Here is an 18,009-nt window from a genome sequence, read left to right as displayed (position 1 = left end):
GTAAATGCAATGTAAATAATGTCAACCACTTTTTAAGGAACAATTATTTCTTTTATTCTTTTACAGATTTCTATTTCATTTTGTGATTAAAAATTTTTCTATAAACTATATGGGTGAAGTTGGGCTTAAAGCCTGTTTCTGGGAATCTAGTTCCTTTGAAACTACTTGTTTCCATTACATTTCCAGTTAACATCTATAAATCCATCTGATGCTAAAAAATCTGTTGTGGAGAAATTGTAAATCTAAGTCCTCTCCTCTGCTCTGTACACAATACCTACCAAATTTATGAAGAGGTAATTGCATTTCTGGCAGTTAATTTTTCTCTAGACTTAATATCAGAAACATTTCAGGCAATCAAAAAACAATAGAAAAAAAATCATCTTTAATTGATTCCTCAGAGGGTTCTTTTCCAGATTGTAAATAATTATTCTTATGTTTTCTATTTGGTTGTTTCAGGAGATACACAAAATGAAATGTAGGACACAAGTAAAATGCTAATAAGACACAGGATAATATTAAAATATTCCTACTTTGCCTGTATGGAACATAGGCAGTCTACTCTATCAGGGGAGGGAAAGCATATGTGAACAAAGGATTTTCACCCCTATAAAAGTACAAGGTTCATTTGCCTTAGAGAGAACCAGGGAGCAAGACATCTTGTGACAATGCCCGTCGGGATGCTGATGGGGCTCGGATGAACCCCCACCAGAATGAGTGTATGGAGCTCAGGAGAAGTGTTCACAGACAATGCCTCTCCTGGCCACCGGGTCTTCAGTGAAATCTGTCATGGATCAATCTACCAGTTAGTCAAGCCACACATCAGTATTTTCTGCCCTTTAGAAGCAATGATGGTATTTACCACTGGGGAGTGTGATGTGTGTATTTATACAATAGCTTGACTCGGAGTTAAAGATGCAGTCTGGGGGTGTGTTGTGTTCAAATCCCTTTAATTTTCTATTCGGATATTTCCAGGCTTTGTAATTATGCTATCATGTACTTATGGTCACAAAAAGTCTAGTTTAAACTGAATACTCTTTAGTACCCCCCTTTCATATATATTTTCATGCCATATATAAAGTTTGGGATCAAAAAGTCCAAGGAGTATGGAAAAATACAAGAATACATCGAAGAGCAGAACATTAAAAAAAACAAAAACACTAGTTTTACCTTGCTCATCAAAACTCTTAAGGTTTGGAAAATTTATTAGGATTTTTAAGCATTTTAAGAATTATTATTAATCCTCTTTTAGAGCATCTGTCTAGGGGCACCTGGCTGGCTCAGTTGATGGAGCTTGCAACTTGATCTCAGGGTTGTGAGTTTGAGTCCCGCATTGGGCATAAAGATTACTTAGAGTACCTAACTACTCTTTTCCTGGGTTCAGATCATGTTCTTCTATTGTGAGCACGCAGTAGGAGTTCAATGAAAGCTTGTTTTCAGAATGAATTACTATAAAGAGATATTTATGTTTCTCTTTTACTATAATAGGTAATATCTGTAAGTAGTGTTATCTTTGCCATATTTATGGAACAAAACTAAGTTCAGTATAAGATTTGATTTAAAGTAATACCATAAGAATGGGACATTTAAAGGTGGGAATTTAAAGGATTAAATAAAAAGTATAGGATCTACCCATGAATTTCTAAATATAGCATGCTTGACCAGGAAAATGGAAATGAATATTGGTGAATGAACTTCAAATTAAAGGAAATTATCAATATAAAGCCTTGTAAACTTAAATTAACATAAAGGAAATACACTTATTTGTAAAAACAACCATATACATTAAGAGAAATGATATTCTCTCTCAACTTGCGTTCTCCATACTGTCCGTGCAAAATTGCTTGTAGAGTCCTCAAAGGGCGTCTGTGGCCAGATGTGCAGAGAACATCCCCTTCACTGATATATAACAGAGCAATGTGGCCTGCCTTTTCTTTCACTAGATGGGAGTCTGGCCAGGTCACGGCTGTGCTTTTGAACAACTGGTCTGGATGTGTGAGACCTGCAGCACAGGCAGCAGCAGCTGGAAGGCATCCTGGATGTATGTCGTGCTATTGCAGCCCTGGGAGAAGGGAGAAATGTGGCTCAAGGGTTGTTTGCAGAGTTCAACCTGGACAATCCTTCCAGTTTGATAATGGTCCCTCCTTGCAAACCTCACAATATTTTAAAATATTTTTCCTTTAATGTTGGTGCTTAAGGCAATTGTAAACACAGTCCTTTGGATGAAATGCGTTCAGCTCTTAATTATCTATACTAATAGAAGAATTCACTTCACATGAGGCAAGTCATTTCCATGGACTTTGAGGCTACATCGATATGTGTATATTCATGACCAAATATATCCAGTCTTCCCTATTCCTCTCCCAGACCAACCCCACTGTCCTGAAATAACACAAAAGCACAGTATGAAGGAAGCTCTAGTTTGCCCTAACCTAGAGATGAATAAACAGGAATGGGCTACATAAAGCGAACTGGAGATAGTACTGTGTAATCATTCATGGCAAATCCTTGAATGCATATGGGTACCTTCTACTTGGTTTGGATATTTGATGTTGCCATTCATGCTCTGTGGTATTGTTTTTTTTTTTTTTTAAGAATTTTTTTAATTTTATTTTTTATTTTTTAAAATTTACATCCAAATTAGTTAGCATATAGTGAAGCAAAGCTCTGTGGTATTCTTGCATACCGCGGTCGGTCGAGAGGCTATGTAATGTTTCAGGTCACTAAAACATAAGAAAACTCCCACCGGGGAAATAAATAAACACTTGACTTCATATTCTTCATGACTGACATAGTAAATTAATCTGCCGATGCCTTCTGGGTGGCCAGGGGAGACATTTTCTTGTTCCATATTCTGCATCTGACTGCCTGGCTTTCCTCTTAGCTGTGTCCTCCAGAACCTGCCCCTATAGCTCCTTGTCCCTTCTGGTTGACTTCATCCCACTGCGTGGCTGTGTCCTAAATGGTAACACTTGATGTCACCACTTTGTTACTTTTGTACCTTGGTAGTTTTCCCTAACAGTAAGGCACAATTTCTACAAACATTATAAATATATAGGTAGCCTTCCCTGACTTGTATTTGGTAATTTCCAAACGCTGCAACTGACAGCTACTTCAGACAACAAAAAACTGTATATGCATTTGCCCGTGTTCAAACTGGTTAATACCCGTGGCTTCAGCTGGGTGCCCTGGGGCTATAGATGTGCCAGGTCCTTATAGCTGGGCCCCTGATGGAAGGTTTTCCTCCACCAGCCACAGGTAGGACACCGTGACTATGACTCAGGAATGTGGCCTCCGGGGCCTCTTCTCTCTTCTGTCACTGGCTTCTGGTAAAACCACAGCAATATCGGGACAGCTTCGTATCAGTGTTACAAAGTCCTGGTGAGCCGACAGGCCAGGGAGTGAGTGATCTCTGAGGACAGTGCCTCTGGTCACTGAACAGACAGAGGCTAAACAGTCAACTTGTCAATATTGTTAGTCTGAAGCTTAGACCCGGCTAAACCAAAGGTGATCGTGAATGGAGACAAGGGCTCATTTTTACAAAAATCACCATTGAGCAAGAATCCCTCATTGCAGCCAATAATCACAGTGTTAAATCTGGTGTCAAACTTGGCAGCAGAAATGTGCTTCTGCTGGAGGAAACAGCAACAGAAATAACGTGCAAGCTTAGCGTTTCTCTTTATAATCAGGAATTCTTGAAAATTAGGTATTGTTGCTTCACCCAAGGGTTTACAGCTGGTTGAGCTACACAAATGTGCTCAAAAGCGACTGTTGATGATAAGATTTAGAACTGGAATAACACTTGCTGCCTGGGAAAAAGACAAACAAAACAAGTAGTTCTAACATTTGCTTTGATTCAGAAGCACTTTCTCTCTGGGGGCCACTTACCTCTAGCAATACACTATTGATCATGGGGTTAAGAACCTCAGCCTTCTTGTTGCTCTGTGGAATCAAAAGGATGAAATTGACAGATTAGGTGCTCATAGTATAAAGCTTGCCACATGAAATGTCATATGATGGCTTTGTAGAGGGATCTCTTAAAGAGGAAGAGGAGAAGTGGAATGTTTATTACAGACCAGACTTCACATTAGGTGCTGCTTCTATCTAATCTCATTTAATTTCGACAGAAATCCTGGTAGGTAGGTAGGTAGGTACCATGATAACCTAAAGTAAGGATGAGAAAATAGGAATCAGGAAAGTTGAGTAACTTGTTTAAGGTCACATAGCTAGAAATTTAAGCTCAGACATTTTTTAACTATTGAAAGTTTGTAGCACATCTGGGATTATGGGGAGGTGAGTGAGGCTGAGTTGCCCAAGTATAGGGCTGGATCTTGTCTCTACTTAAAATGTTGATATTTGGTTCATCAGGATCTTTTTGCATTCATTTTGATTAAAAATTTTTTACATTTATTTATTTTTGAGAGAGAGAGATAGAGAGACAGCATGAGCATGGGAGGGTCAGAGAGAGAGAGAGAAACACAGAATCCAAAGCAGGCTCCAGGCTAAGCAGTCAGCACAGAGCCCCATGCAGGGCTCAAACTCACAAACTGCAAGATCATGACCCGAGCCGAAGTCGGATGCTTAACCAACTGAGCCACCCAGGCGCCCCACTTTTTTAAATTTTACATGAAAATATGTATCTAGATGACTGAAGTTGTTTCCTTGTCTTTTTGGGGAGGCATGGGGGCAAGGTAAGCTCTCACATCTGTGGGTGAGTTAAGCACCTTACTAGTCTACCCTAGAGCTGACCCTGGTCTAGACTTATTTTCTTTCTTTTAAGTGCAAACATGGGTCTTTGGTTACAGAGTGCGTCTTCCAGATTAGTAGAAAATTAACACATTCTTAAGTACAACTTACAGACAGATCTGGAGATTCCATTTTGCAAAACATGAATATATGTAAAGCACACAAAATACAGAGCCTGATATTAAGTAGGTGTTCAAAAAATGAGAGCTAGTATTAGTTAGTATCATTATTTCCACTATTGGTCTATCAATCAACAGTCTTCTCTATCTAACTGTTCACTTTACTCTTAGACAATAAATAACTAAAGGGACTGGAAAGACAGAGGGCAATCTTAATAGGCTGGTTTTCCTTACTGTATCCAGATGACTTTATGGTAAACAAAAATATATAAATGAGATAGATCTTTCCAGAGCAGCCCACTCTCATTGACACTACTTTACTGAGGGCAAAGTAATGTCTTACTGGGGAGACCATAATGGAGTCTTGGGGAAAAACTCTTTAAAACCCCAGTCATTTTAGTAACTAACCAGAAAATCCATTATGGTATTTGCTTTCATGTTTATTTGATTATCAATAAACCTCTAAAATATAATCAAAACGAGGGCAATAAAATGACATTGGCTTTCAGAATCAATGAGATGTGCAAGCAATTTAAATGGAGTCTGGAGAGCAATACACACTCATTAACTTCAAGTTATGAATAACGGCTGTTTTAGAAAACAGAAACTTGATATAAATGATTCATCTTAGCACAAGATCAGGGGTAGTGTTGGGATGGGACGGCATTTCAGTAAACTCAGCTTTAGCTTTTTCCTTCTCCAAAGTGGTAACGTGTGTCTTCTTGATTTTGCGCATGCAAACATTTGTATACATGTGCATATATGTAAGTGTGTACATATGTATACGTTCAAGTACATGCCCAGTAGCTAGAGCCTTGGTGCTCAAAATGTACACTGTGAATCAGGAACATTGTTCTCATCTGAGAGTTTATTAGATATGCAGAAACTCAGTCCTCATCCCTGGTCTACTGACTCAGAACTTGCATTTTAAAAAGTTCTCTAGGTGATCTGCCTTCCCATTAAGATTTGAGAAGCACTGTACTGGAAGATGGCATGTCAAGAGAAATGGGAAGCAATGCTGTGAATATTACCCACTAATGTAAACAAGTGAATGTTTAATGTGAATCATATACAATATACAACACACACACACACACACACACACACACACACACACACGCACAGACACATATATCCTCATCAGTAGGCAGCCATAGAGAAACAGTTGGCCATCTGTCTCACCCCTTTGGGCCTCAGTTTCCCACCTAGTGAACTGGGGAAAGAGTGAGAAGCTTTGGGAAGCTGAGTCGCCGAGGCCATGTCATCCTGATTAGGACCTCACACCTCCCTGTGAATCTGGCAGTTACAGCAAAGTCCCTGGGTGTCTGTCACTCAGACAACACCGAGCACACACGTGCATTTCATCAAGCCTATCATATCAACGAACTTCTGTCTCCCTCTTCACTCTGTCTACATACAGAAGCTCTTATTGCGGAAGCCCCCAAATTATACAAGTATAAGGGTTGATGTTTTACAAAATAGGAGAAACAAACCAGATTCCTCGACAACAGAATGGATAGGTGGTATGTAGTTCATCCCTGATTAATCGAGTCGCTTACAGAAGTGTGGGAAACACACATTTCCTGACAGTCAGGTCCGCAATCATTTCCACTTCTTTTGAGAACTGACCTTGGCCTCGGTGGGTAGCAGGGTGGGGGGAAAGTGCACCCCAGCAGCCAGGTAGGTCTGCATGATATGATCCTGTCCCCAGTCACTACGGGTGATACCAAGCGGACCTGTGACCCACACTGATGAGCCTTTCAGTAGTCTCACCCAGGAACTCAGAATCTGAATGGAGAGACATGGGGTCTGGGAAATGCTACAATTGAGTCACATTAATGGCAATGTTTTGGAGAGAGAGGGAATACATATTCTGGTGCCGGATCCCCACAGCTGCTCACATTCCTCTACTGCCTTTAATAAAGTCTCCTTTCTGTCTAGATTACGTACAGCTTGTTTCTGTCACTTCCTGTTATAGATTGAATTATGTACTCCCAGAAAGATATATTGAAATCCCAACCTCCAAGACATCAGAATGTGACCTTACTTGGAGATAGGGTCATTGCAGATGTAATAAGTTAAGATGAGGTCCCACTGGTCATACCCTAATCGAATATGAATGGTGTCCTTATGAGGAGAGAGAAATCTGGACACAGAAATACACAAAGAGAGGATGATGTGAAGGCAGAGAAAGAGATTATAGTTACACTGCCATGAGCCAAAGAATGCCTGGGGCTATAGCGGCTGGAAAAGGCAAGGAAGGATTCTCCTCTAGAGGCTTCTTGAGAGGGCATGTCCCTGCTGACACCTTGGTTTTAGACTTCCGGTCTCCAGAACTGTGAGACAATAAATTTCTCTTGTTTAAGCCCCCCCTTTGCATGGTACCCATTATGGCAACCCTGGGAAACTAACACATTTGCAACCAAAAAACACCCTAACAAAAAAAAGGAAATAAAATTTGCTGTTTCTCATGGCAAGAATCATCTGCCCTTGAATCCAGGGCCTTAAAAGAAAAAGTAGAAAGATTAAAGTGGAGGAGGAGATGCCTGGGTGGCTCAGAGGTTAAGCATCCAACGTCAGCTCAGGTCATGATCTCACAGTTCATGAGTTCCTGAGTTGGAGCTCTGTCTGCATCAGGCTCTGTGCTGACAGCTCAGCACCTGGAGCCTGCTTCAGATTCTGTCTCCCTCTGTCTCTGCCCCTCCCCTGCTCAGTTCTGTTTCTCTCCCTCTCAAAAATAAATAAACATTAAAAAACGTTTTTTTTTTAAAAAGGAGAAAAATTTTTTTAAAAAGAGAAAGGTTAAAAAGGAATATTTTCCACTTGTCTTCCCAATCCCACTAAGGTAGGGTTATATAATGTGACTGGCTTCTGAAGAAAATAACCAGAGGCCACACCTCCAAACACCAAACCTTTCAAACTTGTTACCTTGAGAATAGAAACACTTATGCCAACAGGTAGAATTTTTTTCTTTTGGTTAAAGTTGAAGAGTAATAATAAGGAAACCTCTCACAGTGGGTGGCATAAACAACAGGTTCTGAGGGCAATAGTGAATGTGAGTATTCAAAATTATTTTCATAGGATAGATAGATACATACATAGATAGATAGATAGATAGATAGATAGATAGATAGATAGAATTATATATCACAAGTATTATGCAATGAAAGGAACTTTTATTTGACTTCTTTTTAAACAAATAGAGGAAATGAGGCCCAGAGATGTTTCAAGACCCACTTAATACCTTGTAAGTCAGAGATGGCAGCATCAGGATAGAACCCAGTCAGATGAGAGCCCTAAGTTCCCTGTTCTAACAGAAGGTGCTCCTGGCCTGGTTTTAGTAAACATCGTGGCGCGGCTTCTGTTTTACGGAGCCAACAAAGAAGGCACTGCACTTCTCACAGTTCCTCACAGGCTCATCTCCCAAAACAGGTGAAAAGAAAATCACTATGACAAACTTACCCCAACAGTGGTTAAAGAATTCGTAAACTTCTTTGATAAGGAGGCCACTTCTTTACACATTGCAGTAGTTAATCTGAAAGAAAATAGGAGGTTTGGGGGGATTTTCCATAAGATAAAATAATTTAAAAACCAAGAAAATTACTGATACTGATACCATATTCATTGAAAAGAACACACACAAGTTTGAAGATGCTCTGCAGAAATGTTTCCCTCAATAATCTTTCATGGTTCACAATCATAGTTTAATCTAATCCTGGTTTTTCTCTGCATGCATAATTAATGAATAATCACCCTATCTCTTTCTTCCTCCCTCCCTTCCTCTGTCTCTCCTTTTCCTTCTTCCTCCCTCCCTTCTTCCCAGTAGGCTTCACAGCTCACTGCAGAGCCCAGCTCAAAGCTTTAACTCACAGCCCTGAGCTCATGACCTGAGCTGAAATCAAGAGTTGGATACTTAACCAACTGAGCCACCCAGGCACCCTCACCCTACCTCATTTTAGAATCAAAAGCATATGCAGGAAAATTTGAGGCTTGAGCTCCATAGGTTTAGGGGTATAAGCTTCTTGCCAAGTGGCTTTTCTCTAGCTTTTTGGTCATTTTGAAATAATAATGAGCATTCATTAAGTGTTTTTATATGCATAATCATATTTAATCCTCATAGTGATTTTAAAGATTACATTAATATCCCCATTTTATAGATGGTGAAACTGGTGCTTAAGAAGGTTAAGTAAATTTTTTTTTGAAGTAGGCTCCACACCCAACTTGGGTCTTGAACTCATGACCTGGAGATCAACAGTTGCATGCTCTACTGACTGAGCCAGCCAGGTGCCCCAAGGAGATTAAGTAACTTGCTTAGGACATGCAGTAATAAGTGATAGAGCTGGAATTCAAATTCAGATGTCTCTTAATTTCTTGATTAAGTTTTTATTATGTACCTCATAATAAAGATCCTATAAAATCTGTTTTTGTTTATTTATTAAAAAATTTTAATGTTTTTATTTATTTTTGAGAGAGAGAGAGAGAGAGAGAGAGAGAGAGACAGTGCATGAGCAGGGAGGGGCAGAGAGAGAGGGAGACACAGAATCCGAAGCAGGCTCCAGGCTTTGAGCTGTCAGCACAGAGCCCGACGTGGGGCTCAAACTCACAAGCTGTGAGATCATGGCTTGAGCCGTAGTCAGACGCTTAACTGACTGAGCCACCCAGGCGTCCCTATAAAATCTGTTTTTAAAGACTTCTATCAAAACCCCAAGTTTATTCTAGCCATTTGACTACTAGGACTTTACCTCAGGAAAATAATGCTAGACGGGCACAAATATTTAACAAGGCAACATTTGTCATAACATCACAGATGATGACAAAAACCAAAAACAATCCAATTAACCTAACAATGTGAATATTATCTATTTCCTTCTATAACTAGTATATACGACTCTTATGAATAGTGGTTAGAATGCTATTAGAAAAATAGTAACTCCAAGTTAAGACTCTTACATGTTAAGATCTAGTGAAGTCAGGAGCAGTGAGCTTTGTTTTGATAAATAGGGGTTCTGTCTAAGCTATGTATTTAGGTTTGTCGGGCTATATCTATCTGTCTACCATTCCATCCATCCATGCAAAACTTATCTGCAGAAAGGGTCAGGAGAAAGGTCCGGGGATAGCCCAGAGCCATTTTGTCTATGGCCTTGGGCAGGTGGGTGGAAAGGCACTTATTATACAGACACATGGGAGGCCTTACGACCTTTTGCTTGGTGCAGCTTGGTAAGGTTGGTATAATCTGGACTGGAAATCAGAGATGCTAAGAATAAGGTCCTGCTATACATACTTAGGGACTTGTGAACACTCTCCCTTTACAAACAAACACCACAAATATAAAATACCACTTCGATGTCTTCCTCAATATTTTAAATGTTTCCTATTTTTCCCTTTCCTCTTCCTTCTATAGACTGAGGTGACTACATATTCTTCCTAAGCCTATTACGTGCAGGATTGTGTGGTTCTTAGATCACCTTTCATTTTCACATGTTTAGATAGGAAAATCTAGACTAGATGACACCTCCTTACAAGTGAGGAAAAATGCTACCAGTAGTACAAAGATGCTAATGTCGACTTTTTGGGAAGTTCTCTGACTAAACATTTGCTCCCCACCTACAATGCCAAATACAGTAATAAGCAAAGACTAGTTAGCTAGCAAAGTGAATGAGTGTATTGAGATGTGTGTGTTGTGTACCTGTGTATTTTTAGGAGGCTCTTATTTCGGCTCCTGTGTCTGTGTAGTAATGAGAAGGTGTTGGATCTGTGCTAATTTTCCACACTACGGCATACAGACATGCGGGTAAGAGCTGATGGCTTGTTTTTCAGCTCCATACCAACTATTTTCATGTGCATACGGTTACATTTTATTCCACTAGATAAACTAATAATAATAGCTACTATTTGTTGGAAGACTGTAACATATGATAGCACATATGCACACACATGCAATCCACAGGAAACTGGCTTGCATCAACAACCATCACTGCCAGAATTCAGAATATGCAGAGCTGGTATAAGTCGCTAGGAACCATGGGGGTGCGTTTGAATATCTTTGGGAAGCTAGCTGAGAAGCTGCATCAAGGTGTCCTTTCTCTATTCTTATGGTACATTAAAAATGCAATTATCCTCAAAGGTCTGTACTTTTAAGACTTTGATCTATTAAAATAAACACTTATCCTTGAATGATTTAGTGTTTCTTTCCTTAAATCTCTTCATAAATAATCCCTAGAATGTCTACTTAATTGTTCTTATTCTTGTTAACATTATTCAGCAAAGAATCTTGTGATTCTTTTTTTTTTTTTTTTTTTTTTTTTTTTTTTTTTTTTAATTTTTTTTTTTCAACGTTTATTTATTTTTGGGACAGAGAGAGACAGAGCATGAACGGGCGAGGGGCAGAGAGAGAGGGAGACACAGAATCGGAAACAGGCTCCAGGCTCTGAGCCATGAGCCCAGAGCCTGACGCGGGGCTCGAACTCACGGACCGCGAGATCGTGACCTGGCTGAAGTCGGACGCTTAACCGACTGCGCCACCCAGGCGCCCCGAGAATCTTGTGATTCTTAAGAGAGTCTATTTTTAAAGATGACCACGGAACAATAGAATTAGTTGCCTTATAATTTAAATCTTTAGTAGCCTAGGGTGTGTGTATGCCTCTATGGGTGTGTATCTGAATGGCACATACATGTAAAATTGGAAAAATAAGAATTAAAAGTAACATTTACTTTATCAGAACTCTTGCTTGGTCCTGAGCTGGTTTTTCCTCTTCCTGCCCATGAAGAACTAACTCTGCTACTTTATGCAGCTGCTCAATGCAACGTGCTGTTACTTCTGCCAGACTTTCGATGGACAGCATGTATACTTCCTGAAACAGATAAATGCAAGTAAGAAAATTATTCATGGAGCAGAAGCTTTGTTGAAAATCCTATAATGTGGGGGGCCCGGCTGGCTCAGTTGGTAGAGCATGCGATTCTTGATCTCTGAGTCATGAGTTCAAGCCCCACAATGGGGGGTAGAGTTTAATTAAAACAACAACAACAACCCTATAATGAAAAAAAATTTATATATATAAAATATATATATAAATTTTTTCCATATATATATATATAATTCTTGGGGAAAAATGGCCTGACAAATTTTTATATATATATATATATATATATATATATATATATATATATATATATATAATATATAAACTTGTGTGTGTGTGTATATATATATATATATATACACACACACATACATATATAAACTTGTAAAAAATATATATATATATTTCTTGGGGAAAAAAATGGCCTGACAAGTTTACCCAAAGGTGAATGGGTATATCAGAGACTTTTCTAAGTAGAAAGGCTGCCATAACATGGAGGTGTTGCCGGGTCCCTGGTGTCACGGAAACACTCACATCTGTATCCCTAGTTCTCAGAGCAGTTCTGGGCACACAACAGGCAGCTGCTCAGAAATGCTTGTGGAAGAATGGCTGAATAAGTCAACCTCACTGGACATTTTTCTTTATAGTGATCGAATTTAAAATCTACTTTCTCTAAAATGAAAATTCAATGTAAAAGCGAAGTTATTGCAAACTCATTTTTGAACACAGGTTATAAATTATGCTCACATAAATTTATTAAACTATAGAGTAGAAACCATGGCCATGAAGTTTTTTTCTGGAAAAAGCTTCAATTACCTCATTAGTTTATGGGGCATAAAGACCTTTTATAGTTACAAATTTGCATATAAGATGGAGTTTTATCCTAATGATAAATCAACTATGTTCTTAAAGATCTTCTTTCCTTTAAATTTCATTGTAAAGCTCTGGAGAAAAACTACAATATCTATGCTAAGTCACGAATTGTCTTGGCATCGAGAAATTTTAGTGTTTATCCCATTAATACTCATATTTCTATAATGTGAAATAGGGTACAAATGAAAATGAAGTGCTTTCTCCTCACTTGAAATTCGGCTACTAGTGAAATAAAGGTAATATTACTGCTCTTTAGGTAATCTCAAATAAATTTACCTCAACTGTCTTAGTTCTTCTCTCTTCCTTTTTGTCTTCTTCGGGATTTTCTGGTTTCTCTTCCTTTTCTTCCTTTTTGGTGTTCTCCTCTGCCTCTTCTGCCATATCTACTGATACGGTAGCTTGATCTTTTCCCACCCAGTCATGAGCCTTCTTCATGGCCTGCAAAGGCCCCCCAACCAAAGCAATTCGTTTATTATGCAAATTGGGAGACGAAGAAATTCCAATCCCCAGACTACAGTAAAGTTGCCCTAAACCTTCAAGGGTGATTCTCTGTGCATTCAAAAAGTGATGAGGCAATTCCTTAGTCCCCTTAAAAGCACATTGTTGGTGCTTTCTGGTGAATATAAAGTAAGAAAAGGGGAAAGAATAGAAAGTATGGCGAGAACACTGCAGGACCTTTTTAAAACACACTGTGAAAGGATACACGGGTAAGAATAAAAAGGACAGTCACCTTGAAAGACCGATAGTATATTTTTCACTTTTCATGACCAACTATAAAAGAATAACAGTACTTTTTTATATATAGGTTAGAGACTTAGCCAGGGTCATTGCTAAAGCAAATTTCCTCATTTGATAGGGCTCATGAAACCCTTAATGTTTCATGAACCTAGTAATGTATCATGCAGTGAAGGTGAAGGATGGATCTGTTCTCTCTTCCCTCGTCATGGAGACATTAGACCTCAAGGGGGGAGGAGAGGAGCTGTGGGAAAGACCTGGAGCTGCTCCATGACTAGTTTAATCTCACATGAGTGCAGTCTGAGAAACCTGTAAGCCTAAAAAATTATGGCTAAATTGAACAAGCAGAACAACCCCCCTTCCCCATCTGTCATTCTCTGAATTTAGAAAGGGCAGACTCACCGAGTTTTTACATTACGGTTTAAAGCTGTTTGCTTAAGTGAAAGTTGTATCTGAGCTTATGTTAAACTTACTTCTCATCTTAAAGCTTAGCTGACTATGTCCACAAGCCAGTGGGACCTTGGAGACACCACACACACACACACACACACACACACACACACACACACACACAGCAGTGGCAGGTGCTGCACAGAGATAAATGAGGCAATTTCCCACTGTGTTCAAGTCACTGACCTGCCAGAATCGGTGACCTCTATCTGAGATAAAGAAATTACTCATGTCTCCCCCTCACTGCCTCATCCTGCCCTTTCCTCACCCACCTTGATTAAGTGAGGGCCTACATCAACTACTGCTTGCTAAAGAGAAGGGAAAAAAAGAGAATGGGAAAAATAACACAGTTTTAAGTACTTAATACGCAGTGTCTTCATTAACAAACTCCACGGCAAGTCCTTACACTAAGTTGCAAAACATGCTGTGGTACAATTAGAAGAACCCAGACTGAAAAAGCTGGATGGTTCTTAGACTCCACGTGGCACCAGCATTCTGTGCAGGAGGGGGCGTGTGGCTGACTCGGCTGAGGGGATTCTGTCTGCATGATTCTGGCACATCACTGCAGCGTGGGAGGGGAGACGGAGTTTGAAAAACCCCTTAGTGATTCTGTACCCTTTTCCCTCCCCTATGCTGAAGATACCCACTGCTCTGATATACAATTCTATTTTGAGGAGAAGTGACTTGTTCAAGGTCACAGGGTCATTACTGGTGAAGTTGCAACTAAAAGGCAGGTCTCCTGACACAGTCTAGCATGTTCTCTCCCATCACACTTCATTATGTTGCCTCCTGGAATCTTAATTAGTGACCTCATACTCTCCTCCCCCCATCACCATGTGCCATTTGGGGTTTGGGGTTTTTCCATTTCAGGTGGATCTCTTGAATTTTACAACCGATAACTTTAAAAACAACAACAACAATAAAAACTGAGACTTAGTGCTGACCTTATTGAGTTTGTCAGGCGTGGCTGCAACATGTAATTCAAAGAGAAGCTCTGTAAGCATGCTAGCAAATTCTTCTCCCTTTTCTTCTAAGGCTGGAAATAGAAAATGACAGAAGTAAGAAACGTGATTTATTTTTCCTCCTTCAGAATGTGGCAGCTCCCCGAACCTTACAGCCCGCAGTCAAAGTGAAAGTGAGGGCTGCAGCAGTCTGCTCCCCGGCTGCCAGAGGGCAGCTTATGAGCTGCTCGCTCCCAAGCACCACGATGCTCGGGCAGCGCCACGTGAGGGCTGCCCCAGCCTCGTTGCTCAAAGCTGTAGCTGGGGTGCCCCCAGGCTGACCTGAAGGCAGCGTGAGGGCAGGAAGGGACCTGTCTGTCTTGTTGACAGCTATAGGTGATCGGTAGCTATTTGTTGAAAGAATGACTGAATGAACAAACGAATGGTGGAAGAGACCTGGGACAACACTGTATTTACGACCTTGAGTATTGTTATGCTTAGCACTGCAACTCTAATAATACCCAGGGCACCCTTTTCTGTCCACAGAGTCATAGTGCTGAGCAAGCAGAACTAGTCTCGTGGGTCATACACTATCTGATGTAACTACACTGTATCTCTTGGGAAATTTCCCAAGGTTTCCGAGGACACCTGTTGGTCCTATACTACTTCTTAACGGTGTATCTTCCCTCCAGAATGGGAGCTACCTAAGGACAGACATGGTATATGTTTTTGCTCATTCCTGAATCCAGAGCATCCAACACAGTGGCCGGGAACATAATAGGTACTAAACTGAGTATTTATTAAATAAACAGTTTGGTGGTAAACTATATCATATAGAATAATATATAGATCACATATATCATGTTATGTATAATATACCATCAAATAAAAATAAATTAATGTCATTGCGGGTCAATAAAAAATTAAAAAAAATTTTTTAATGTTTATTTATTTTTGAGAGAGACAGAGACAGATTGCGAGCAGGGGTGGGGCAGAGAGAGAGGGAAACACAGAATCCGAAGCAGGCTCCAGGCTCTGAGCTGCCAGCACAGAGCCCGACACGGGGCTCGAACTTACGAACCGCAAGGTCATGACCTGAGCCGGTCAGATGCTTAACCCACTGAGCCACCCAGGTGCCCCAATAAAAACGATTTTTTTACAAGTTATAATCTTACTTCTTTTTCTCATTTATATGTATGAATTGAAACCATATTTAAATTTTCTAAGTGCTAAAGAATTGATTCTACAATGGGTTTACCACCAGTTTGGGGGAGAATAAAAGCATCATTAATCTGGCCTGATTACATGATCTCAAAACCCTCTGAGTAGAAAATCCTCTGGTTTGTGTCAGTGGGGAAAGGCATTACCTTCAGGGAGAACTAAGCCATGTGAGAAAAACTGTATCTAATACTTGTGTGCATGTGCCCTTTGCTGTTTTATAGACAAAATGGCTAATTAGCAGCTCGTGAAGACAGCCGGAGTAACTTGTATGTCTTTGTTTAAAACATTTGGCTTGATCAGTTTATCATCACCCGAGTTCATATATTATCAGGGGAGAGACAGATTCATGAACAAAATAGAGAGGTAAAACATATGTGTCAGGTGGAAAGTTTTATGAAGTATAAACCAAGAAAGAGGAATGGGGGTGGCTGGCGGTCGGGAAGTGAGAGGGCAACTGAGAAGGTACCATTTGAGTAATGACAGAAGAGGAGATGGTGAGCAACACCAGATGGGGCACGGGAAGAGATCTCCAGGCAGAGACACCACCAACACAAGGTCCAAGAAGGAGTGTGCCTGGCTTGCGCAGGGACAGCAAGGAGGCCAGGGTGGCTGCAGCAGGGACAGGGAGGTGTGTACCTTGGCGGGAGAGAGAGAGAGAGAGAGAGAGAGAGAGAGAGAGAGAGAGAGAGAGAGAGAGAGAGATATGGCTGTCTTTGTTCAGGATGAAGCTGACACAAGCATCGTTCTAACCCGAAGAGGTAAGCGCACTGATTGAGAAGGCTTTTACAGCACCAAATCTTGCCCTGAGAGGGGTATTAAGAAGGCTTCCTGGAGGAGGTGATTACCTGAACCTAGTCTTCAACCTAATGCCTTCTCATTAGCTACTTGCAAGAAAGGAGAGATGAAGGGCTAGGGAGACAGAGACAAAGCTGAGATTCTCTCTGCTGGGCAGGGGTCTTGGTCTCACCCTCCCTACGTAGGCAAAGTAAGAGGGGCAGGCACACATCTGTGCAGCATCAGCAAGGGCTCATTGCCAAACTGCCTGGTTCTTCTCACTTCTTGTTCTGTGTGAGGCAATGATGCAGGGAAGTTAGAGCCCTGGATTTAGTTGTGGAAGGCATGGGTTCTACCCCAGCTCCTGCATTTAGAGAATATATGGCCTGGGGCTAGTCATGGGTCTTCTTGGCTTCCATACCCTCCTCTAAATTTAGATAAAAAAAACCATCCATCTCTGCTGTAGCACTGTTGTAAAGATCAAATAATGTAACAAATGTGACAGTATTTGTAAACACTAAAATTTTATCAGCTATGTTGTTATGTGCTACAAAGATAGAAACATAGGGAGATTGGGGTGTTTGGGTGGCTTAGTCGGTTGAATATCCAACCTCGATTTTGGCTCGGGTCATGATTCCATGGTTCATGGGATCAAGCCCTGCACTGGGCTCTGTGCAGACAGCACAGTGCCTGCTTGGGATTCTCTTTCTCCCTCTCTCTCTGCCCCTCCCCTGCTCTCTCTCTCTCTCTCTCAAAATAAATAAATAAACATTAAAAAATAACATAGGGAGATTAAAAATATTTGGGAGTCATCAATGCTAAATTAGGATGCAAATACTTTGTGTAGCTCCACTTTTTTTTTTTTTTTTAGAAGCAGGCTCCACACCTAGCAGGAGCCCAGTGCGGGGCTTAAACTCACGACACTGAGATTAAGACCTGAGCTGAGATCAAGAGTCAAATGCTTAACCGACTGAGCCACCCAGGTACCCCTCTCCAGCTTTTAAATGTGCATTTGTTCTATACAACAGAAAAAGATACCAATAACTTTTAGCAGATATCTTAGGGGAAAAAAAGCCACAGAGAAAAATGGAAGTAGAGAAAAACAGAAGTAGATAAAAACTGATGATCAATACTGTTGCAACAAAGAATATCTATTACTACAACTCTTGGTTCGTACATGTGGTCAAGATCTTCACTGAAGCAATAAAAATAGAAAATGGCCTTTTAGAACCTCTTCATGACAGTGGTAAACCAAATTAGAGACCTATAGTAGTGTGATAAAATTACACACTG

The 18,009-nt window shown here is 40.3% G+C and overlaps 1 protein-coding gene across 2 annotated transcripts in view; it reads right to left on the bottom strand.

Moving 5' to 3' along the window:
• Nucleotides 1–363: 363 nt before the first annotated feature.
• The window catches only part of FAM114A1 (family with sequence similarity 114 member A1), a 68,696-nt gene continuing 51,050 nt past the window's right edge, over nucleotides 364–18,009 (bottom strand). For both annotated transcript variants that reach the window (XM_047091481.1, XM_047091482.1), the window contains 6 exons: nucleotides 14,725–14,816; nucleotides 12,872–13,033; nucleotides 11,574–11,713; nucleotides 8,325–8,397; nucleotides 3,886–3,939; nucleotides 364–2,059 (listed from right to left, as the gene is read on the bottom strand). In XM_047091481.1, the coding sequence (XP_046947437.1) occupies nucleotides 1,958–2,059; nucleotides 3,886–3,939; nucleotides 8,325–8,397; nucleotides 11,574–11,713; nucleotides 12,872–13,033; nucleotides 14,725–14,816 (623 nt within the window). In that variant the 3' untranslated portion in view covers nucleotides 364–1,957. The remainder of the gene's footprint in view (nucleotides 2,060–3,885; nucleotides 3,940–8,324; nucleotides 8,398–11,573; nucleotides 11,714–12,871; nucleotides 13,034–14,724; nucleotides 14,817–18,009) is intronic.

The sequence above is a fragment of the Lynx rufus genome, unplaced genomic scaffold (genome assembly GCF_022079265.1).
Source record: "Lynx rufus isolate CCGP_SWC_20201006 ecotype Redwood Valley unplaced genomic scaffold, mLynRuf1.p SCAF_3, whole genome shotgun sequence".
Classification (NCBI taxonomy): domain Eukaryota; kingdom Metazoa; phylum Chordata; class Mammalia; order Carnivora; family Felidae; genus Lynx; species Lynx rufus.
The sequence above is the reverse complement of the archived record's forward strand: the minus strand, read 5'-3'. Positions and strand labels throughout refer to the sequence as shown.